The sequence below is a fragment of the Notechis scutatus genome, chromosome 5 (genome assembly GCF_049901735.1).
Source record: "Notechis scutatus isolate UNSWTSFEM ecotype Mainland chromosome 5, rNotScu1.2, whole genome shotgun sequence".
NCBI classification, from domain to species: domain Eukaryota; kingdom Metazoa; phylum Chordata; class Lepidosauria; order Squamata; family Elapidae; genus Notechis; species Notechis scutatus.
In genome coordinates this window covers 25,732,921-25,758,725 of record NC_142013.1, presented here as the reverse complement: position 1 = coordinate 25,758,725, position 25,805 = coordinate 25,732,921, and the positions used below count along the sequence as shown (strand labels likewise).

General features: G+C 35.3%; 1 protein-coding gene across 2 annotated transcripts in view; it reads left to right on the top strand.

Annotated features, from left to right (window-relative positions):
* Nucleotides 1-25,805, top strand: part of DCLK1 (doublecortin like kinase 1) — a 172,182-nt gene that overhangs the window by 95,109 nt on the left and 51,268 nt on the right. For both annotated transcript variants that reach the window (XM_026681879.2, XM_026681878.2), the window contains exons 5-6: nt 1,857-1,973; nt 8,418-8,512. In XM_026681879.2, coding sequence (XP_026537664.1) covers nt 1,857-1,973; nt 8,418-8,512 — 212 coding nt within the window. The remainder of the gene's footprint in view (nt 1-1,856; nt 1,974-8,417; nt 8,513-25,805) is intronic.

Sequence of the window (25,805 nt, the reverse complement as noted above, 5' to 3'; positions counted from 1 at the left end):
TTTACCATTTTTTTTGTTTGCTCATATTCTTTTCTCAGTTCCTCAACAGAAAAAGCCATTATAAATCCTTTCCTTTCTCTTCCCCTTCTTTCTTCTTACAGCAACCAAGATATTTAAAAAAAATAAAACACTCCCAAAGTTATCAATCAGTCCAAGCCAAGGCAAAGTTCTCACTTTCTCTTCCTGGGGCAGTATCAATCAGAAAAAAGAAAGTCCAAATCTGTTTCTTAAAGTCTTATTACAATATATTTCAGTCTTCAAATCCTTAAGGCATCTCCTCCAACAAAGTCTTAGCATACAAATATTTTTTAGTCCTCTCCCTTCTCACTTATCACTTAAAGCCAGCTTTTACCTAAAAAAAATAGGTTTCTTAATATCCACTTATTAAATCCGTAGAGAAGGAGAGTAAACTTTCCTTTCAGCACCACCAAGTTGCCGCTTATTTTCTCTTCTAGAAGGTATCATTCAGAAAGCCATAATTTCCAGGAATTTTGTTAAATATATCTTAGAGTCCCGGGAACCAAGAAAAACTTTCTCTTTTCAAAAGCTTTCTCCACTTCCTCCTGCGCATTCTTACCCGGCTGCCAGCTTCTTTGTGGCGGCCATTGCGGTTCCGCCGCTGCACCATCTTGGGAAAGGGGTTCTGCCAGCTGGCAAGGGGGTCTGCAGCACCCCCAAACCTCCTCCGGACCCCCTTGTCTTCAGCCACCCCTACAGGGCAGCCTTAGCTCCAGACCCGTCCGGGTTGGAGCACCAAAACGACTAGCGCGGCAGGGATCGCGCGTATCGCAAATCCCTGCCGCTTGCAAAGCCGACAAACGGAAGTTCCTCCAATAACCTTCTTATGCTCCGACAACTTTGGGCTGCCTAGGTGATTATCATTTCAATAATGCCTTGTTTTTCCCCCCAGTCCCTTTTTCTGGCAGCTAAAATGACCAAAGGAGTATCTTTTTAGTTGACATCCACCCTGAAATGGTTCAAAGTGGAATCTAAACCACCTGAACGAGAGAACTTACAAGAACCAGACAAAAGGATCTCTGCATACTTGCCCAAAAGTCAACTTTATATTTTATGATTTTTTTCCCAAGTGACTCACTTGGATCCATTTCTCCAATTATGTATTTTTCCACTTCAATTACATATTGGACAAATATTTTATAACTTCATTCTATCAGCTTTCATGTGAACCTGATTTCTTCAAGTTTTAGTCAAAGATCCATATTGCAGATGTGGTTTTCAGCACATTTATAGACACAGAGTTGTTCCCAAGTAGGAGGGCAATTTTATTTCCTCATTGATTTTCATCATTTGTTATGAAAATCTGAAATAGCGTAGTTCTGCCCACAATACACACTGTGTTTTATTGTGTTCACCAAATTATATAGAAAAAATAAACATATTGCATTTTTCTTAAAATATTGTGTGACAGACAGAAGGATTTATGTATCTTTCTTGATATATGGAAATAAATTTCAGATTCATCCTTTTAGATATACTTGGCTGTACTTCACACATGACTGCAAATCCAAATGATGAACAGGAGGACTGGAAGACATGGTTATTCAGATTTATGTGCAATGTGTCCATTTATCTGCAGCAGAGTTTCTTCAACTGCTTTCATTTTTTAGTTGTTCCTTCTAAGTTGACCCCTTAAAGAAAGTTGAGTTTTGGTAATTAGGCCACCAATGTCATCCGGATTGCACCACAGAATCTGGGAAAGTCATGGGTTTTGATTTCCACACTTTTATGAAGGACAGCAAGGAATAATTTCAAGATCTTTTTTCCCCTATAAATCATATTGAGAAATAAGAATGCTGTTCAGGGTACTAATGGAATGCTATTTATCTGACTTTTAGAATGTCGTGTAGTGAAATCTACTTCGTATACCAAAATAGCTTCAACACCACGTCGGAGCACCACCAAGAGCCCAGGTCCATCTCGACGCAGCAAATCTCCAGCCTCCACCAGCTCAGGTAACATAGTGCATATAAATTTGACTAAGAAGCAGGTAAATTTTTGGCTATCATAATTATTTAAATGTGGTTGAATATTTGTACTTAGTGGTATGGTTCAAATATACTTTGTTTTCAAAATGGAGAATAGTAAGTGTTTCTTGCCTACTGCAGATAGGATTGTCAAATAATCAAAAGTATCTTATCTCGCCAATGAATTGAAGTCTATATGCTGTACAAATATTGTAACTGAAATAAAATTTAGGAAAGAAAATGTGCTTTGCCTTGGATTTTTTAAATCTTTATTCAGAAAACACTTTGTGTGATTAAATAAAATAGAATAGAATAGAATAGAATAGAATAGAATAGAATAGAATAGAATAGAATAGAATACTTTATTGGCCAAGTGTAATTGGACACACAAGGAATTTGTCTTGGTGCAAATGCTCTCAGTGTACATAAAAGAAAAGATACATTTGTCAAGAGTCAAGAATCGTAAGGTACAATATTTAATAACAGTCATAGGGTACAATAAGTAATTGAATCATACTAGGAAACAGTCAATAAAATCATAAGGATACAAGCAACAAATTACGGTCATACAGTAACAAGTGGGAGGGGATGGGTGATAAGGAGTGATGAGAACATTAATAGTAATGCAGACTTTATAAATAGTTGGACAGTGTTGAGGGAATTATTTGTTTAGCAGAGTGATGGCATTTGGGAAAAAACTGTCCTTGTGTCTAGTTGTTCTGGTGTGCAGTGCTCTACAGCGTCGTTTTGAGGGCAGGAGTTGAAACAGTTTATGTCCAGGATGAGAAGGGTCTGTAACTATTTTCATATTTTTACACAAGTTTCATACAAATTCTTTGAAAGAAAAATTTGTGGTAGAAAACAGAATAGGTATACCCACTTTTTCCTTATTTTAAAGATCTAGAAATTTTAATAGAAAGTTTTGTGGTTGTGTATCATTTTTGAGGGCGACGTGCTATGGAATGTTCCTCTAATCCTTTATCCTTTTGTGTGTTTTAAAGTAGATGTTTGGGAAAGAAAAGGAATTTCATGCTATATTGAGTACTCTCTATTTCTGAATTAGTTAGAAGATCTCAGTGATGGTACAGGAGGATTTCAAGTTTAATACTGAGAATGATCAGGTTTGCTCATTGCAGTTTATACATAGGATCTGTATAAGTGAAAAATTGAGCTTAAGTGAGTTTCCTCCCCTTTACGACTTTTCTTGCCATTTGTTAAGTGAATTGTTGCAGTTGTTAAATTAGTAACACCGTTGTTAAGTGAATCTGGCTTCCCCATGGTCTTTACTTGCCAGAAGGTAACACTGCAGCTGTCATAAATATGAACCAGTTTTCAAACATTCAAATGTAAATCATATGACCATGGGGATGCTGCAACAGTCATAAGTATGAAAAATGGTCATAAGTCACTTTTTTTCATTGTAACTTCAAACAATCTCTAAATGAACTGTTGTAAGTCAAGGACTACCTGTATTTTACATCTAATTTTCTGTGTAGGGTAGAGTTATGATGGTGTGAATGTGAACAACTTTCTTATTATAAAGCAGGGGTGTCAAACTGGCGACCCAAAGGCCAGATGTATCACACACAGGCTACGTCCACCCCAGCTCCGCAAAGGGGAAAAACATTGCGATATGTCATGTGATGTTATGTGACACAATTAAGTTTGACACCCATGTTATAAACTGTCATGAAGACTTCAGCGTTAATGGAATTTGAATACAGCACCCAAGACATCTCGTGTGATCTTATTTTATTCTTTTTTTTTGTAAATATTATTAACACAGCATAGCAAAGGAAATCTTATTTGTCTGCAAGGATTTCATGATAGAAGCTTAGCTGGGGAAGCACATGCCTTTCTCCCTGCTTTCCCATTTTTATTATTGAAATAGCAATAAAACCAAAAAGTAAGGTGCATGGTCTCAAATTCTTACTTGAGCTTAAGAATGTCTACTGTGTATTCCAAACCATGTACCAGGATCTTCAGTCTAAATTGTGGCTACTTTTTGAGCTAGACCCTTTGCCACTGAACCCTGAGAACAATCTATCTACAAATTATAGAGTATACTATTAGTAAATGATATTAATCTCAAACTACCCCCACCCTGTTTTCTTGGTTTTTTATTTATATTAGACCTGCTACCCAATATGCTAGAATGAATTATATCATAGAACAAGACAAAAAAGTTTCACATTTCTGGATCAAATATCAGAAATACCTTGAACTATTTCACCTTAGCCTCTGAAGTTCTAAGAAGGAAACATAAGAACCTAAGAGCTCAAATGATATTTTCAGCTAATTGTATTGTTTATGGAAAATAATCAGAAAGACAAAGAAAAAATATAGCATGTGATTGACAGAGCTTGCAAACAGTGTTAAGAAGAAATAATTGGTTTCTGGGACCATGTAGTCCAAATTGTCTGTTGATAAATTTCTAATATAGGAAAGATTGCACTTCATAAGATCTGATAGAAATATCTCTAACTAAAATATCACAAGCTTTATCAGGAAATATTTAAATTTTGTCCTGTTGAACAAAAACCCTGAAATAAAAATTATACACTGACACTGTAAAAGTAGCAATAGCACTGAGAAGCACTTAGATTTATGTATGGCTTCATAGTGCTTTACAGCCCACCTCTAAGCAGTTTATAGAATCAGCATATCCCTCCAAACAATATGGGTCCTCATTTTACTGACCTCAGAAGGATGGAAGGCTGAATCGATCTTGAGACGGTCAGGATCAAATTCCTGGCAGTGAACAGTGAGTTTGCTTGCAGTGCTGCATTTTTACTACTGTGCCACATGGGTCCTATATATGACATGTTGTTGTAATGAAGTCTAATGTACAATTCAATGAAAAATCAGGGGTAAAATGGTTCAGAATATTCACGGCCTTCATATTATTGCCTGAGTGACCAAAAAGAAAACACAGACAACACCTTCAAAAAGTCAATGGCAGATTTTCAAAGAATCATGACAGTAGAATAAATAAAGTATATTAAAAGACTAATAAAATAAAATAATATAATAAAACTACTTTGTTATCTTTTGGGAGAGAAATTCTGCCAAATATTCTCCCCATAGAAATAATTCTTATTTATTTTGAAACTATTTTTCTCCTTCAAAGAGGCCATGTTCACAGGAAGCCTTGTACCCCAACCATCTAACTAGTTTATCGGTAAGTTTGAAATTTGGTTGTTTTGCATAGTTCATCTTTATACCCATCTCTTTCTGTGTTAACAATTACCTCCGTAAAAGCTTATCTTGATGAGTTATACTGTAATTAATATGCCTGGAATTTTTTTTAAATTCTTCTTCCTTATTTCAATTCAAGAGAAGTTTGATAGTGAAATCTTCCAGAGTGGTGATTGACTTTCATTTACTGAATGAGCGCACACAGAAGTTGGAGAGGCATATGTTATGAATACTTTAATTTTTACATGGACTATGGTAGGGGTGGAGATGGAGATTCCAGCTCTAATTCTAAATGTGTATGATCCATTATTCACTTCCAACTTGGTAATGCTAAAATTTCAGGATGCAGTCAAGACCATTATGCCAGCAAACTAATATTAGTTTGCAGAGTAATAAATTACCCTTTTCTAAAATTCTTTCTCCAACTGTTTTTACCATTATTGTTATACCAGTGCTTTATATAAGAGTAGAATTGTCCAACGGGCTTTTAAAAATAGAACAAAAGATAAAACTTCAAGTTCTGCTACATTGTCTGCATAGTCAATTAAACTCTGATCTTTCAGTCCTAGAAAGATTACTTTTGTAGAATATAAAAAACAGCACACCAGTATCCAGTATTTCCCTTCTCCTGATTTTCTTGTACCTCATCAGTAATTTCTTCACTGTAACTTTGTCAGGGTCTTGTGTGAGGGTGACACTTAATGCCAATATTAACAACATGTCATCTTCTGCATCCTATGGAGATATATTATTTTGGAAAGGGGTGTGTGTTCCTTTCCATCATTAGCTTCACAAATAAAATGCAAACAAGCATCAGAATTGCAGAAGTGAGACGATATCTATTTGCTTGTCTTCCTAATGTAACTGCATAAAATATATAATCTCCAGAACGTTCATTGTGTTTTTTTGAGAAATGTTAGGGTGAGATGGATGGAGTAGGCAATGGAAAATAGAAATTGAATTAGACTTTCATTTCAATTAGTTTATTATTGTTTACACTAATAGAACTTTCCTTCTGCTACAAGATTTCAATTTTTTGAACTAGAGATATTACAAAGAGAGTTTTTACCTTTTAAAATGTACTTTCCATCTCTAAACGTTGGCTTTTGCTTGAAAGTTAAATAAGCGTTTAGGGAAACAGTAATCAAACAGAAGTCTTTCAATGAAATGCCTTAATTCCAAGAGAAAATTATGTAGAAGCAAGCAATTAATCATGCTAGCAGTAATATGTTGTTGGCAACATTGGTGTCAGTGTTCCTCCCTTAGAATATCCTGTTATCTCTTATAAATTATCCATGTCTAAGCATACCCCACCAATAATATTATTGATGAATGAGTGGTGATTCACAAGCAAATGTCTTTGGCATTAATTCACCAAAAATTCTCCAAAAGTTCATATGATTTAAACAGCAGATTTCCTGAATTTAATGGTAAGCCTTTCGGCTGTAATAATAATTGAATTCAAGAACTAGTTCGAAGTTTATTATCGTTTTGGCCTCCAGATGTTTCTTAGTTTTTAGCCAGGGCTGCTAGGGATTATTTTAAGCAACATTTGGAAGGCTACAGTTTCCCATCTTCATGCTAATGCTGTAACTTTCCTACCCTAATACAATGTGCAAAAAACAAGCTTCCAAAGACAAATTTAACATAACAGTATTGTAATAGTTAATTATCATTCCACAAAGTGCTTTTTATATCTGAGCTGAATAAAGAACACATCATCTAGGTAACTGGGCAGAATATTTATCACTGTGCATAGCTGGCAGATGGGAAAGAAAAATGTCCTTCCCATCTGACAATGTTTTAAAATCTAGTTCTCTCTCCACTGGGTGTAGCAGTTCGGAGACTACTAGTCAGCTATGCTTTGATAAAAATTATTATTATTATTGTGATCTTCAGATGAGTAATTTGGTATATTGTTCCCAAAGGCAGTTCATTATGATTCAATGTGCAGCAGCATATAAGATTGCTAAGGCTATGGGGGCTTGGCAGATCAGAGTGAGGGTTGCAGTTGCTCAACATCCTGAAGTTGTGGCGTTGTGTATTGACACCTTTGATGTAGCCCCTAAGACGGCACCTACACCTCCTACTGCTGCTTGGAAGACGTCAGCCTTACGCAGAAAAAGCTTTGGCTTATGAATCCGGCATTTTATTCAGCTCTCTCTGTGAGCTGCTTTGGCAACCTTTAACTAATCCTAACGCTTCCTGTTTCTGCCAGTGCCGGAGTGTAGTACAAAAGGCAAATATTTTCCTGCTTGGCTTTATCAGGTTAAAAATAAGTCTGTTTCCATGTTAGAACTCATAGAAGGTAAGTACGATGCCTTATTAGTATCATGGCTGGAAATATCAATACAAAATAGAGAATTTGGATGTCTGCTGGTTACTGCTTTTTTATGGCTGATGTATATGTAATTGTGACCTAGCCATAGCATGTTTGAGAAGACATTTTATTATATAGCATCTCTCTCTCTCTCTCTCTCTCTCTTTCTCTCTCCTCTCTTTTCAGTGCAGTGTTAGCATTATTTGTCTACGTTTTTTATTCTACAGCTTTCACAGCTGTGAAGTTTTTGTATTAAATGATAAGGCAAATGTTATGTAAGTAGAAAGGAACTGTAGAAAATATAGCAACAGTTTAGAAGTCTCTCGTTTTATGAAAGCAACTATGAAAGGCTGAGTGAGTGATCTTATAAATCGAAGAGTCCTATATGCATTAATGCTTAGGTCAAATATATCACACAGAAATCTTTCCAAAAGTTCCAGGTAATTATCAGTAGTAGTAAATGTCCTTTTAATATAATGCAATAATTTGATATTTCTAACAGATAATATTAAAACATCCCCTCATCTCTAAAAAGGAGGGGGAAAGACCAATTGTTCAAGTTTTTTTTTAAGAGCAAGTATAATCTTACATATATATATATATATATATTGCACGGATAAGCAGTCCAGAGTTGCAGACAATACTTTTAATTTCATTGCGGCTACATATTGAATACAAATTGGTCAATCACTTATTAAGTAAACTGTATACCAACTGAATACAGAGCAGCCCACATTATACTGATTAATTGCTTCAGAGTTGTATCTTTACTTAATTTTTATTAGAAGTACACAGACTACAAAAGGGCAAAGCAGAAAGCATCAGCTAATATGAGCAATATGTTATTTGGTGTTTAATTGTAGAGGTGCCAGGTCCAAAACCATATTGTCTTGTCCATTCTTATGTTTCTCTAGTTAATGGAACGCCTGGAAGTCAGCTTTCTACTCCCCGTTCTGGGAAGTCTCCAAGCCCTTCTCCTACTAGCCCAGGAAGTTTGCGGAAACAGAGGGTAAGAAAATGCAAGGTTTGAAGGTGGCCAAGTGAATCACTTGACACTATAAAATGGTAATGCAAGTAATTCCTGGCTAATGAATATAAATAAATGAAATGGTGGTTGGTTGATTGGTGGTGGAATGTTTTGATAAATGGATATCCCTAGGGTTACCCAAATCTGTAGCACGAATTTCAAAAAATGCTTCCATTTTGCATCCACTTCTGCTTGAAACATAGGAACATTGTCAAAGTGAACTCCAAGTTTTCTCTCCCTCCTCTTCTCTTTGCTTGACCATGAGTTTGGCAATCCAAAGATGCTGGATCTTTGTTCTTTCCACTTTACTTGCTAAGTCAGCTACTGGCTTTACCAGTCAAAGTAGGAATGGAGTGAGCTCTGATAGCTCTGCATTTTTGCTGATTCAGGTAGTCCTTAACTTAGAACCACAATTGGGACTGGAACTTCCATCACTAAGCAATGTCTATGTTAAGTGAGTTGCACTTGATTTTATTATTGTTAAGCAAGTCATGTGGTCATTAAGCAAATTCAGCTTCCCTCACTGGCTTGTCAAAAGGTTCCTGGAAAGGTAGCAAATGGCAATCATATGACAACTGGATACCATTGTAAATCTATGCTGGTTGCCAGGCACCCAAATTGCAATCACATGACCGTGGAATGATGTGATGGTCATAAGTGCAAGGATCGGTTGTCGGTAATTTTTTTCTGCACTGTTGTTAATTTGAATGATTACTCAATGAATGGTTGAAATCAATGACTACCTGTACAGCCTTGCTACTGAAATCCAGTCACTCTGTTTTTTTCTGACCTGTGTCTGTTGCCAAACAATTTGCCTTGCTGAGGTTGGTCTCTATTCCTGGGCCTTGTACTGAAAATTGTACCCTTGTCTTGACTATTTAACTAAGCTGTCACTTCATGGCAGATTGGAGAACAACCGTTCATATGCCCATACCTGACTTGAGCAGTGGTAGAAATATTCCTGAGATTCTTAATCATAGCAACACATGCTTCTACTCAAAACTCAAGTTGTTGTTTCATTGGTCCCCCTGAGGGCTTGTTTGTGGAGGTAATACCCTGATCTCTTCCTAGGCCTGGAGTATCATAACTATTTATGGGCTTTTCTGTTTATGCTTCCTGCACAAACTTTTTTTTTTCTTGGTGATGCTAGAACAAATTTTGACAGTTCTCTCCAGTTTGGTTGTATCTCACTTGCCCCAAAAATTTAAGTCCCAGAGTTATTGGTGGCACACTCCAGTTTGAGAATCTCTATTAATGGTGCTCAAACCTTGTATATTGGAAAATGGAGACTTTCCCTGTTATATTTAGCAAATTCTATTACTATTATTTGTTTTTCTTAGTCTTCTGCTGTACCTAATTTCTTTTTCTCTGTATACATTTTAATAAGTGGTACATGCACAAACTAGCCAAATTCTAAAGTTGTGTCCATGTTAGTTCATGTTGTTCTCTCCACTAGGCACAAGTAACAATAGGCATCAAAATAGTCCTACACACTTTACCACATATATGAATGCATTTTTACAATATGTAGAGTTGGTCAAATATATTTCCTATTAGGAACAGAATACCCTAAACCAGTGGTTCTCAACCTGTAGTCCACGAACCACTGGAAGCCACAATGTCATCACAGCGAGTCTGCAAAACCTTGAAGAAATGATACAGATACAGATAATCATAGTTAGAAGGGACCTTATAGGTCATCTAGTCCAACCCCCCGCCCAAGCGGGAGACCCTACACCATTTCTGACAAATGGCAGTCCAATCTCTTCCTGAAGGTCTCAAGTGATGGTGCTCCCACAACTTCCGAGGGCAAGCTGTTCCATTAGTTGATTGTTCTCACTGTCAGAAAGTTTCTCCTTATTTCCAGGTTAAATCTCTCCTTGTTCAGTTTCCATCCATTATTCCTTGTCTGGCCTACAGGCGCTTTAGAAAATAGCTTGAATCCTTCCTCTTTGTGGCAGCCCCTCAAATATTGGAAGACCGCTATCATGTCTCCCCTGGTGCTTCTCTTCACTAGAGTAGCCATCCTGTATGCTTTAGTCTTCAGTCCAGTGGTGGGATTCAAAAAATTTTATTACCGGTTCTGTGGGTGTGGCTTATTTGCGGGCATAGCTTGGTGGTCATGTGACTGTGGGCATGGCTTAGTGGTCATGTGACTGGACGGGCATGTTTGGTGGTCATGTGATTGGGTGGGTGTGGCTTGATGTCCATGTGACTGGGTGGGCATGGCTTGGTGGTCATGTGACTGAGTGGGTGTGGCCAACTTAATGTCACTCATGTCGAGGGCTGCCTTGCCTGGCCCCTCCCTTCCCAGCCATTCCTTGTCACACCCAGCCTCAATTTATCTATAGTTCTGTAAAAATGTTGTTCACCTTTTTTGACTTTATTATCTACATACTATAGATGTACTTTCGTGGACCACTGAAAGGAGGAAATGGTTCACATGCTTTGCCCAAGAGTGTGATAGGCAACAGGCTTTTAAGGGGCTGCCAGAAAGAAAGGGGGAGATGTATTTCCCAAAGCACCAGAAGGCAAACAAGAAGCAGTGGATGGAAACTGAACAAAGAGAGAAGCAACCTAATACTAAGGAGAAACTTCCTGCCAGTGAGAACAATTAACCAGTGGACCTGCTTGTCCCCAGAAGTTCTGGGTGATCAATTACTGGAAATTTTTAAAAGACTGGACAGCCCTTTCTCTGAAATGGTATAGAGTTCCCCTCAAAGTCCCTTCTAAGTGTTATTCTGTTATTCTGACACCTTTCCCAGGACCTCTACTTAGAGTTTGGCATCCTCAATTTTCCTGCCTGAGCAGGGGGTTGGACTAGAAGACCTCCAAAGTCCCTTTTAACTGTTAAACAGACATGTATTTATGCTCTGGACTATAGACATTGAATGCATGTAAACCCTGAAATTTTTTTGGTAGCCCTGGGCAAAAGAAAGGCAGTAGAATCATTCTAGGTGTAGGGACAATGTAAAATATTACATTACAAATATTACAAATAATGGAACAATTAAAAATAATAGCCCAGAGTTTTCTCTCTCTCTCTCTCTCCCTTCCTTCGTATTTCTTTTTCTTTCTTTCTCTTTCTTTGTCTCTTTCTGTCTTTCTCTCCCTTCCTTTCTTTCTCTCTCTCTCTCTCTCACACACACACACACACACACACACACACACACACTATCTCCCTGTTTCTTTCTTTCTCTCCCTTCCTCTTTCTTTCTTTCTTTCTTTCTTTCTTTCTTTCTTTCTTTCTTTCTTTCTTTCTTTCTTTCTTTCTTTCTTTCTTTCTTTCTTTCTTTCTTTCTTTCTTTCTTCTCTCTCTCTCTCTCTCTCTCACACACACACACACCCCTGTCAGCCTTCATTCCCTCTCACTCCAGGCACTTTACTCACAAGGGGAAGCAAATCTAGCATTGGAGAAGTTTTGCAGGTTAACGGACATGCATTTGCAGCTCCTGCAAACTTCGCCATGGATGGATTCCCCCAGGTTCATTCCCTCTCACTCCAGGCACTTTACTCACAAGGGGAAGTGAATCCAGCATTGGAGAAGTTTTGCAGGTTAACGGACATGCATTTGCAGCTCCTGCAAACTTCCCGTGGCTGGATTTCCCCCCCCCCCCAGCGTTCATTCCCTCTCACTCCAGGCACTTTACTCACAAGGGAAGCAATATTTCTAGTGTCTATAAAGAATCCAGCCTTGGGTGCAGTTTTGCAGGTAAATGGACCACTGCTCTGCCCACAGTCATGTGTTTTCAAGTAGCTGCTTGAAAATGCATGGCTAGGGCGGAGGAGCAGTCCTCCTTTAAACTGGAGAGAGTGAGCATCGGGCAGGCGGGACAAGTGAGTGAGCAGAAACCAGGTGACCAGGTCGGGGGCCTGGCCAGCCAGATGTTGCTACCAGTTCAGCGACCCATGCCAAATTCTTGCTACCAGTTCACCTGATTAGGTGCAAACCGGATGAATACCACCTCTGCTCCTGTACCCTTATCTTCCTGGTTGTCCTTCTCTGTACTTTTTCTAGAGTCTCAACATCTTTTTTATAATGTGTTGACCAAAACTGGATGCAGTACTCTAGGTGTGGTCTTACTAAGGCTTTATAGAGTGGTATTAGTACCTCACTTGATCTTGATGGTATCCCTCTGTTAATACAGCTTAGGATTGCATTAGCATTTTTGGCTGCTGCTGCACACTGCTGGCTCATATTTAGCTGGTTGTCCACTAAGATTCCAAGATCCCTCTCACAGTTACTGCTACTGAGCCTGGTTTCACCCAGTCTATATGGGTACTTTTGGTTTTTCTTGCCTAAGTGTAGGACTTTACTTTTCTCTACATTGAATTTCATTTTGTTCGATACAGCCCAGTGTTCTAGTCTGTCAAGATCCATCTGGATCTTGAGCCTATCTTCTTGGGTGTTAGCTATTTCTGCCAGCTTAGTATCATCTGCAAATTTGGTAAGTTTTCCTTCTATTCCCTCATCTAAGTCGTTAAGATATTGAAGAGTACTGAGCCTAAGACAGAACCTTGTGGCACCCCACTGCTTACTTCCCTCCATGTAGACTTAGACCCATGTTATGATTTAAATCTTGAGTTAAGTCTTGGGGGCCCATAGCTGTGCTCCATGGCAAAAAACAAATATTTAAAGGGGTTCTGTGGTGAAAAACCCTAAAGTACTACTGTAATATTTTCTAACTTTAACATTTCAACTACCTGAATTTTATAACTATTGCTAAGAATTCTACAAATTGAGGAATGCACATATTTGGAAGTTGCCACGGCTGGGAATACCGCTACAAATTAAGAAATGTACGTGAAAGTTATATCAAAAGTGTAGTAGCCTTTTCAATGTACATTAATTTAGTTTAAAGTTAGTGATAATTAATTAATATACCACAGTGCTACCATAATCTTGATATGGATTCTCAGGAAGACATTTAGAAAAATGACCATTTGTACATATCCTACAGCTCAAGAACCTATGATCAATCACAGAATCATGTCAGAGAAAAATTTATTTGTGCAGTTGCCAAAATTACTGGACTGCAATATTCCTGGGATTGGATTTAATAGAGTTTTGAGGGACAAACTGGTTTTCAAGAATATTGGCAGCTATTCTCATTCTATTGATTGATAAACTCCTGAGAATTTTCTAAGGGACTCTTAGAATATTGTCTAAACACCACTATTTTTAAATACACAGCATTCTCAGTCAAAGAAGCTTTTTCATATCTTTTGTCAGAAAATTTTATATGAACAGATTTACACTATAGACATATAAATCTAATAATTTAGTATTTCAGAAACATCTGTTTCATATTTTAGATTATTTCACTTTTTAAATCACATGACACTTTAAAATGTTTATTTGCAAAGTATTTATTGTTGTTGAAACCAATATGAACTCCTCTTGGATTTTTAAAAACATTTTATTTCATATAATTCACTAAAGTACCTGACTCTGTGGTTTCTTGCCCAAACCCCAAAAACTTTAACCTTAGACTGTCTACTATTGACCTCACCCCTTTCGTAAGAGGTCTGTAGGGGGCGTGCATAAGCGTACCAACATGTCTACCATCCCTGTCCTATTGTTTCTTTTTATTTTTCTTATATGTATCCATTTCATGTATTCATAACTATGCTTATACTTATACCTATTATCTTGTAAGCGATTGACAAATCAAAATAAATAAATAAAAAAGTACTATATATTATTTCTAAATCCAAAGTCTTAATTTAAGAGCAAAAAAAAACCCAGTAAAGTGAGCTTATCAGGCATTAAAATGATTCAATACAAAGACACTGACACATTAAATTAGATGTTAAGAAAGATCCATACAGTTATCTATTAATTTTACTTGAGAAAAAGGTATCACAGTGCACATAAATTACTAATCAATCTTCCCTAAGTGAAAAGGTGTTTATACAAGGGAATTATCTGATCTCTTTACTCCTGCATAGCTGGTATTTTTCAGAAGGCTTCCTTGTAGAGTCAGAGTACGAACACTGAGTTGTGGCACAAAAGAGATCCCAAAGCATCTATTTTGCTCTTACTAGCATTGGATTACAACTCAAATCTAGACAAAGAAATCCATATGGAAAATCCATATTTGTTCATTTTCTGAGAAAAAATTCATAATGCTTTTTAGGAAAGAAGACATGTTTTGGATAGTTTCCCATTCATTGGCAAATTTTAAGCAAAGTTCCTTGCCACCAAAGGAAATGAATTTACAATTATTTACACGAGTCAGTATAAACTGAATGGGGCATGAATGGTGGGTGTTGTATGATGACACTTCAGGGTTAGAAGTTTATAGCAACATTTAAAGGGAACAATTTACAATGTAACTATTTTTTCACTTTTTTCACTAAGAAAATATTTTTCCTTTTTTTCTTTTCTTTTTAAAAACCATATAAACGTGAGAATACATCTTCAACCCAGATTTCTCTAATGTATGTTATTAAAGTAAAATATTTCATTTTAAAATACAGGTGTATTTTAACTTACTAGCATTATCTTATCTTTAGAACTTTAGTATAAAATATTCTGAATTTGACTTAAACTAAAAATATGCACAATTCTATTAAAGACCTAAATAAAGTCATGATACAATAGATAACATAAGATCTATCGATAGCATAATATATAGTATAATGTGATATTTTGGTGTAATAAACAATAGAGCATAGCTCTTGCGCTGTTAAACATGTTTAAACGTTTATATAAAATACTTTATGTGGTTTCTTTGTGCCACTTGAACCATTTTAAAAAAATCTGCTAAAGTATCTAGTTTTCTTTTTTTGTGGTTCGACACATAAAGATTTTTTTGTAATAGAAATTATTATAGCGTTATAAAAGATTATTATAGAATAGAAACAGAAAAAATGTTCACACATACTCTGTGAAAATTTTTATTTTCATATAGATTCTAGTACCTGAAATAGTACTTGAAAATTAGCATTGAGAGCCTCTTATTTTGGCGTTAATTATCTGTACTTCATAAGAGAAGAAATTAATAAAACAATTATTTTACTTCTTAATTCAAATAGGAATTAATTTAGAATGGTTTTTTTTTTAAGTTATAGAGTGTTCATCTTTTAGTAATCACCATAGCAACATGATATGTAAGATCTGGAAGATGACATGTGCTTCTCTGGTACTTTAATTAAACAATCAAATTATTTTATTGTTAAACTACAATGTACAATGCCAAACATGATTATCCAAAAGGTAAGCTATTTTTATCATTCTTAAGATTTTTTTTCAAAACATATTTTTAGTTTCTCAAGAACTACCAGCATTATCATACTTGTCATCAATAAACAGAAAGTGTACAGATTAAATCACATAATTTTAAAGCCTTTATTTTTAATCAGAATATTTTAAAATGAAAATGGAAAAATAAAAACAAATTGGTATTTTTCACAGACAAAATATAAGTCAAAAAGCAGAAGTTTCATTTCTTTCTATAGAAAAAAAACACTTTTCAGATGTCAGCTATTTCTTCGAGCAACTGATTTCTATAAAAGAAAATGGAGCCATATTTTAAAATACCAATTTTCATTGAAATAACATAATTCATATTGTTTAAGCAAAAATTAGTGAGCCTCATACTGATTATATTGTGTGTGCTACCAAATATGAGCTAAGGGCTTCATATTAGCTTGGAGCCTGGAACTATATTTTAAAAAGTTATTTCTGTTTGGTCAAGGAATAACTGGATTGGAGTTTTGAGTGGGGAAAATAGAACCAGAGAATACATTACTGTATGAAAATGTTCAAAAAGAAGAATATCATTTAATTCAAGATCACTTTCCCTTTCCTTATAAATAATATAAATACAGGCAATTTGTTTTTAAAATGTAAAGTGTGAATGCTGAGGGAGAAAACCTTGAAGTTGGAAAATACTTGACAGGTTTTTTTTTCCTGGATGCTAGATTTATGGCAATGTTTCTCAGTCTTGGCAAGTTTAATTGGGCTTCAATTCCCAGAATTCCCCAGCTAGCATGTTTTCTAAAGTGCCTGTAGGTCCCTTCCAACTCTGATTATCTGTTATTATCTGTTATCTGTTAAAATTTAAGTAGTTTTTCTGCTCTCCTCAATTATTGTATTTTGCCCCCCAAAATACAATATTGTAATATTAGCATCTCTTGTTCATCCTTAATATATTCAGAGAAGCCCTGGCTATTGCTGCTGGGGATGAAAATTAGCTCATTAATCACATACGTAAACACATACATTTTTTAAACATTAAACACAATTTAAAAAGTTAGTTAATAAATAAAGTAAAAAGTAAAAAAGTAAACTCAAACAAATGGTACATGGAAATTCAGTATCTCAGCATTCTGATTATGATAATTATAGTATTCAGACAGATACAAGATTCTCTAGTCATTGGCTATGATAGGTTAAATATTTCCTTCTTTTCCTGATTTTAACAATTCACTTGAAATTGACATTTCCTGAATCTGCAAATATTGATTAGTAGCTACCTGAATATAGTGTGGCTGACAGGAGACAGTACAGCATTTGAGAATTCTAGGAATTAAAAGAACAATAAACATATGAAATAAATTACTATTGGCTTTGAAATGACAATTTAAAAAAATATGTTAAGTATGAATAAATAAAATACTGGTATGACTTCTTTCTTGGTACCTTGAAAGCAAAGTGATCAAATGCAGATTAATTTTTTTTCCATTTTAAATAACAATGATATTAAGCAAATAAATAAATCCCAACTTTTTCCTTCCCAGACAGCAAAAACAACACATACGTGTATCCTAGTTTGGAAGTGTAACCTTTTTTTTTTATTTGTAAGTTATGTTAACATATAACAGATAATCAGAGTTGGAAGGGACCTTATAGGTCATCCTATAACCCTCCCAAGCGGGAGACCCTACACCATTTCTGACAAATGGCAGTCCAATCTCTTCTTGAAAGTCTCAAGTGATGGCGCTCCTACAACTTCCAAGGGCAAGCTGTTCCATTGGTTGATTGTTCTCACTGTCAGAAAGTTTCTCCTTATTTCCAGGTTAAATCTCTCCTTGTTCAGTTTCCATCCATTATTCCTTGTCTGGCTGACAGGTGCTTTAGAAAATAGCTTGACCCCTTCCTCTCTGTGGCATCCCCTCAAATATTGGAAGACCGCTATCATGTCTCCCCTGGTCCTTCACTTTACTAGACTAGCCAAGCCCAGTTCCTCTTTACTAGACTAGCCAAGCCCAGTTCATTGTATGTTTTAGCCTCCAATCCCCTAATCATCCTGGTTGCTCTTCTCTGTACTTTTTCTAGAGTCTCAACATCTTTTTTATAATGTGGTGACCAAAACTGGATGCAGTACTCTAGGTGTGGCCTTACTACGGCTTTATAGAGTGGTATTAGTTCCTCACTTGAACTTGATTTTATCCCTCTGTGAATGCAATTTAGGATTGCATTAGCTTTTTTGGCTGTTGCTGCACACTGTTGGCTCATAAATGTAAATCCCACTATTACGAATTCTGGCTGTATTTAAAAACATTTCCTATGTTTCCTTAACAAACTGCTGGCTGATTCTTTTTTTAAATTCTTTTTTATTAATTTATAATATAAAATGCAAAAACACAAATGGAAATAGTGGGAAAGTAAGGGAAGGAAAACGGAAGGGAAAAGTGTAAGGCAAAGGGGAAAAAAAGAAAGAAAAGGTGTTCATTTCCAACTCCCTTCGGTGCAGTAGAAAAAGATAATAGCATCAAACCTCAACTTTTTACTTTTGCATAGTAATATAAACTACCAATTTCTGTACCAACAAACCTATCTAATCAGTAAAACCAAAATTAAAGTTTCATCCCCCTCCCCACTTCAAGCACAAATCCAGATCAGTTTCCAAGTAGAAACAAAAGCAATTGTGGTTTTTTTCAATTAATCAAAGCAGTCAATGTAGCCATCTCTTTTGCAGCCATTACACACTCCTGGCTGATTCTTGAATTGGTATATGATGGTAATGAGCCATAGGAAGTTATTGTAATACATACAAAATATTGTTAAGTTTGTAAATACCAGAAATGGATAGAAAAGAATATTTGTACCTCAGGGTTGAACTGTGGGATCCTTGGTGTTTTCTGAGCATTGTTTTCTTGCAGATATTTCATTACCAAATTAGGTAACATTGGCACTACAACAACAACAATGGAAAACAACCAAGCCCAGAGAGCACCAAGGACCCCAGAAATACCAGTAAACCATCAGACAAAACTTAGTCTCCTTTTCTGTGACTTACATTGTAGCCTGAAGAAATTTAAGCAACTAAAAGTAGAAAATCAAAGATTAAAAAATATCTTGGTGGTTTCATATATCAATCAACTGCAAAACTATATCTCCCCTTTCCTGGTAATAAATATAAAATAATAGCATATTAAAGAATAAATTGTTTGCATTTTGATCATGATACCAACATCTTCTGCATTAGCAACTGTTTTGCTCTACACGATGATAGCCCTGAGATATATTGAAGCTTTCTAAATAAAACTATATTACAAACAAAATCATGTTCCTTCATTTTCATCTCTGCATTGTCCTAATTGTTACTTTATGTGAATGTGACATCTGCTTTTTACAAAATAAAGAGAAATGGAAGAGTTAAGATCCCTTTGCTTGTTATCTGAAAACTACCAAAATGTCATCTTGCTCACCATAGACAACCATGTTTCATTGCCCTTTAAAATGTATTTTAAAAGATACTTTCATATAGCTTGTTTATTGAATTCCTTGGCTTCAACTATGTGTATGTTAGGAGCTGGCATTTCTAAATGATGAGAAATTCAATACGATATGATTACTGTAGGTTGCTAGTTTTTCTTTCCCCATAACACACTGAAATTGCCAGAATATTTAGTCTGAACATTTAGTCTTAAACTTATGCCCCTGGCTCCAATGTTTCTTCACAACGAGGCAATGTAAATATTATAATGTGTTTGCAGACTTTGAAAACTTACAAAACCTTGGTAAAGTTAATCTGAACCATTTTTATTTCCCAATAATAAATGTTACGGAAAAATATTGAGCAGAATCATAGGCATTCTGATTTACGACCTTTTATTTTGTGATACATCAGACATAAACAGCTCCCTTTAAGCTGCAAATAGAATAGAAGAAAGATCTTCACATATATTAATTTCTATGCTTAAAGCACTAGTATTCACTAATATACCTTCCGCCTGAGGACTATTACTGAAGTTACCCATTTAAAATATTTATCAATGAACTGCAGAACAAAACTTTCAGTAAAATGTGGTTGAAACCCTATAGTGCTGATCTTCCTTTTTCCATCACAGAGTAATGGTGGTATGTTGGCCATCTGTTAAATTAAGCTGATCTGGAAGTGAAGTACTTACAGATCAAATCCTGCTTTTATGCAGCTACTTTCTTTAATGTAGGTGTGCCATAAAAGCAGCCAGGTGGCCAGAAACTGAAGCAAGAACTTCGTCTTAAAGTTTGTTTAATGGTGATGACATTTCAAATGGTGCAGACTAAATTAAAATTTAGGCTTGCCATTTATACTGAGTGCTTCAGGTTCCACAAAGGCTTTTTGGTCTGGAATCATCTTTATCCCTCCAGTAATTCTTATGTGATCTACAACTGTGATGAAGTACAGTGTGCATAACTTCACGACAACTGCCCAGGATTTTTGCCCAGTTCATGCAACATGAATTGCAGTTCCATAAATATGGAATAATACTTAAGAGAAAAAATTAAATATCCTTCAAACTTTGAAATATATAATGACCAGCCTTCACCTTCATCTAATAAATAGAAAATAAAGAAATGAGTAAGAGTGACAGAAATAGGAATAACATGTACAGTTTGTGTAAGACTACATAAATGCAAAGAGCAAAAATAAACTGAAAAAAGTGAATGAAATGGCAATATCATCCTAACTTCAATGGAGCAAAGTAAGGAAATTCAGTACAACTTCTCTAAGGCCTGGGACCTTTTTATTTGAGCCTGTACAAGAATACATTTAATGGAAGTTTATGTTCAGGAAAACTCATAAAATTTCACAGATTTTTTTTTCCCATGCAAGTATTTGCTGTTACTTGATATTTAAGAAATAATTGTTTCATTCTTTTGAATCAAGCAGAAATGAATAGACACAAGTGTAATCACCCCTGAGTGGATCGACTGTTTTTGATGATTATACTCTTAACCAGTATAAATTCAGTTTATACTGGATTACCAAATAATGTCTATAAAATATGTATTTGAGTTCTATAGAAATGTAGCAACAAATTATACTAACATGGATCAAGATAGTTTTCTCCAAGATGGCAATTAAATATTTAAGAACCATACTTACTTAGTATAGGTAAATATTCACATAAACTGTTTTTGTTGTTGTTTTTACTGATGCAAGAAAATATTTATTGCTTAAAATGGAAAATATGTTTCAGAAATGCTGTAGTTTTGATTAGGAGCAGAGATAATTAAAACTAATAAACTGTGCACAATTATTCAAATTATGCAAATAATTGGTGGTATTCCAAAATAACATATGCATATAGGTTTAATCAAAATATTTTCAGATAGCATTTCTTTGTGTCAGATAAAAATATAGTTTGATATCAAATCTGGTATTAATGATCATTGGAATTTAAGCTGGAACTATTCCATTCACTCAATAGGTTTGTGCACTATTTTAAATCAAATGGCCTGTGTAGCTTTGTCTAGACATTCCCCTAAGTGTGCTAAGTTCTCCAACTAAGGGAGAAAAGAACTTGTGTAGTCCTGTTTCTCCAATATCCATGTTTCAGTTGAAGTTGAAGATTCTAAAGGGAAGCATCATTTGAGTTCTACTTTTGATTCAGGACCAGAGATTAAGTATTACTGACATAAAAATGAATTATATTGAACTCTAAAGTAATAGGTGCATTAAGATTTTCAAACTATTAGGAAGAAAAAAAAATGAAAATGCCACAACTGCAATGTGTGTGTTTTAAGCAAAATATATCTTTACTTGAAAACGTTAGTGTTTATTTAAATAGCGAGCCAGTTTGGTACACTGATTAAAACAACATGCTAGAGATTGTGATCTCTAGCCTTTACTTGGTCACAAAGTCAGCTGGGTGACCTCTCTGTCAGCCCCATAGAGGAAGAAATGGTAAATAACTTCTGAAAAACTTTGCCAACAAAGCTACAGGGACTAATCCAAGCCTTCACCAAAAACTGATAAAAAACCATGGCTTGCTAATTTTTATGTTTTGCTTGCCTATTATTCCTTTTGTAATATGTTCAGTCCAAATCTTAACAAATAAATACATTATTTATTTATTTTATTTTATTTATTTGTCAGGAGCTTACAATATAATAGAAACAAGAACAAACATAAGTTTAAATACAAAAAATAGGGGACAATAGGACAGGGACGGTAGGCATGATTGTGCGCTTATGCACGCTCCTTACAGACCTCTTAGGAATGGGGTGAGGTCAAGAGAGGTTAGTTTGAGGGTAAAGGAGTGAGGGTTTGAGCAGGTGACAACAGAATCAGGTAGTGAGTTCCAGACATTGACCCCTGTTGCAGAAATCGTACTTTCTGCAATCAAGCTTGGAATGGTTTACATTTAGTTTATATCTGTTCTGTGCTCTTGTGTTGTTGTTGTTAAAGCTGAAATATTCATTAACTGGTAAGATATTGTAACATATGATTTTATGTACTATGCTTAAGTCTAATCTTAGATGGCATAGTTCAAGGTTATCTAAGCCTAGAATCTGAAGTCTGGTGCTGTAGGGTATTCTGTTGCGAACAGAGGAATGTAATACTCTTCTGGTAAAATACTTCTGGACTCGCTCAATTGTATTTATGTCTGATATACAATGTGGATTCCAGACAGCAGAGCTGAATTTTGGTCTGGCAAAGGTTTTGAATGCCCTAGTTTGAAAATCCTTATTACCAGAGGAGAAGCTTCATAAAATTAAATTTACAACTCCTAAAGCCTTTTTGGCAATACTGTTGCAGTGAGCTTTGGTGCTTAGATCATTTGATATCAGAACTCCAAGGTCCTTGACAAAGTGAGGGTCATCAACAAGGTCATGTCCGCCTAGCTTGTATTTGGTATATAGATTTTTTTTTACCAATGTGTAGGACAGAGCATTTGTTGGTAGAGATTTGGAGTTGCCAACTGTTAGACCATTCAAACACATAATCAAGGTCTTTTTGAAGGACGGTAGCATTGACGGTGGTGTTGAATAGTTTTACATCATCAGCAAAGAGGACACAGTTGCTAATAAGGTGATCACAAAGGTCATTTATATAGAGTGTAAAGAGTGTGGCTCCTAGAATGCTCCCTTGTGGGATGCCGCTGATAACTGGTGGAGGGTTTGATAGGGAGTTTCCTATTTTTACTATTTGTTGCCTATTTGACAGGAAGGCAGTAATCCACTTATGAAGGGATTCAGAAATGCCGTAAGAATTTAATTTTAATAGTAATTTATTCCTGGGGGGAAGCATTAAAATTTAAACAGGATGTTATGTGGCTAAATATTGTTTGCTCCTATCTCTGGTATGATTTGAATAGGTTCCAGAAAAGTCCCCAGCCACAAAGATGCATTGGGTGATAATTTATGAATCTATCTAGAAGAATAATAGAACATTAAATTAAAGTTGGCCTTGCCATGCTAAAGCTGCCATTACATGTAAATGTAATTGTGTATCCCACCAAATTCAGTGGAATTCACAGTGTAAATATTATTGAATACATTAATAATCCACATCGTTTATCTTTGGTTTATCCTTCATCACACTATTATTGAGCAGGGACATTCTCAAATTCCATTATCTGCTTTAAACTAGTGAGAAAATTATCTGCTAATCTATTTACATTAATCTTATTTTATGCTCTTTTCTGTCTGTTTAATATTATAAATTAATACAAATTTTGTTATTTAGGGACAAAAGCATTTTTCCTGAATCCTTGAATGAGAATGGTTTTCAGTTGCACTTTGGGGTAAATTTATTTTTTTATGGGTTTTTTGAACGAAATACAGCTATTTTTTGTAACTATCTGAAAAGAATTGAAAACTACAAGCTATTCTCTAAGATAAATTTCAATACAAATTTTCTGTATACTTTCTGGGCGAAATATAACTTTATTGACAAGCAATACTCTTTGTCTCTTGGAGGAAACAATTAAACAATAATCATGAGCTACACTAAATCGCATTTTAAAGGGTTTGGACTTATTCTTACTTGCTGCAGATGGTAACACAAGAACGAAAGGAATGATATTAATCTAGGATATAGATTAGATATTAGAACCATTTCTTGGCAGTAAGAGATATTAATCAATTAATGAATAAATTCCCATATGAAGGGGTGTGTTCCCATTCACTGGAGAATTTCAGAGTCTCCATTGTTATATATTAGGAATGGTGCAGTGATTCCTAGACTATACCAGGAGTTGGATTTGATGACCCTTTAGGTCCTTTCCAATTCAATGATTCTATGTGAAAACAATCATATTTTTATAGATTATGTTTTTTGGATGTTAGACATGCATGTGCCTGTTATAAGAGTCAATGATCAGTGTCAATCTATATATATAAAAGTGAAATACCATTCATGCATCATCATAAAATCTTCAACAACCGTAAAGTCTATGAACTTGAAATTTGGCATGTATGTTCCTCTTGGCTTCTAGGTGTTCACTAAGAAAGGATTTTTCAAAATGACCATACCAATGAGCATTAGTATTTTGTATGTTATTATTAACACACTCTGATGCTAAGGAGTTCTACTGCCCCTCCCCACCTGAAAAAATATATGTTCCAAATGCAAAACACAAGCAGAGATGAGTTTCTGTTTCAGTTTTAGTTTCATAGCAGCAACCAGCTTTAGTACAGAACAGTTGAGCTAAGCCATGCCCAGGCTCCTTGCTGTCTCCTTCTTGCTCACACAGCAAATACTGCTTCATTTTCCAAACAGCCCTCAATTCTCTCACACACTGACAGGACTCTAGCCAGATGAATACTGATGGATGCTGGTTGGCAGAGGCACAATTCCCCCCTCCCCCCCCATTATTTTCCTCCCAAAAAACTAAGCCCAATCACATAGTTTCATAGCGAAGCACGGGTATAGAGTTAGTATTTAAATAATCCCATATTTTTAAAGAAAATCAAAAGAGCTTTGTATGAAAGTGTGTATTTCTGTTCTATTATTAATACTGTTGAAAAGTAACTATATGCTGAAATCAAAGATCATAGAATTGTTTGGTTTTTAAATGGTATTCAGTTTTTTTTCCTTAAGATTAAAAATCTGTGAAGTCCATTTTGTAAAGTGATCTAAATAAAATAAAGCTATATCACCATTATAAATGACTACAGATTGTTTAATAATATTTTGATGTATTGAAGCAAGCACAGATATAAATATGTTCAAACTTGAAATTTATGTCTTTTTACTGTATGATAATATCAGATGTCTTTTCTGTCTGGGATTTTACTATAGACTTTCCATACAAATGCTCAATTTATTTGATACATTCCCACCCTGTCCCCATCAGGCAGAAAATGTCTGTTTTCTTTGTGCAAAACCAAGAAAGGTGCATTACTATCATGAGAATTTGATGCTCGGATACTCACTTGTTTTATCTCTTACAAATATTATAAAAGAAGTATCAGAGCAGTAGATAATTTTTCAACCTGATGTTCTTTGGGTGTGTTAGACTTCAACTTTTATGAACTCTCAGTCTTTGGGCCACTAGGTTTGGAAATAACAAATTGGAGAATATGTTGCATTTGGGTAAGATTGCAGGCCTGTATATTCCCAACTTATCTATGAATCTTGAATAACTCTTTGTCTCCACTTATTTGGCCACTGGGGAGCATTCTGAAGTTCATGGACTGTTCCCAGAAACATGTTGGCGGCCATCTGTTAATATTGTATGTTGAATAGATGAAGTTAGTTCAGAATTATCATTAAGAAACAAGAAGGCAGTGATAAGTACAATTTTCCTTTCACATGAAGAAATTAGTCATATCAGTTATAGAGATTAAGGCGTAATGAATGTAACTCTAAGAGTTCTTAGAAGAAAGGGGTCAAAAGATTACAGTAAGTATACATTGAACAGATTTTACTTTCTTTTGTACTATAATTGCCTCTGTTCCTTAATTAGTTGAAAAAAAATCTATAATTTGATTCCTTATAGCTAAGAATCTATTGATAATATCCTTATTTAGTAAAACAAAGGGGATTTGATATAAGAAGCATTATTATTAGGACTACAATTTCTGAACCTTAGAAATACCACTAGA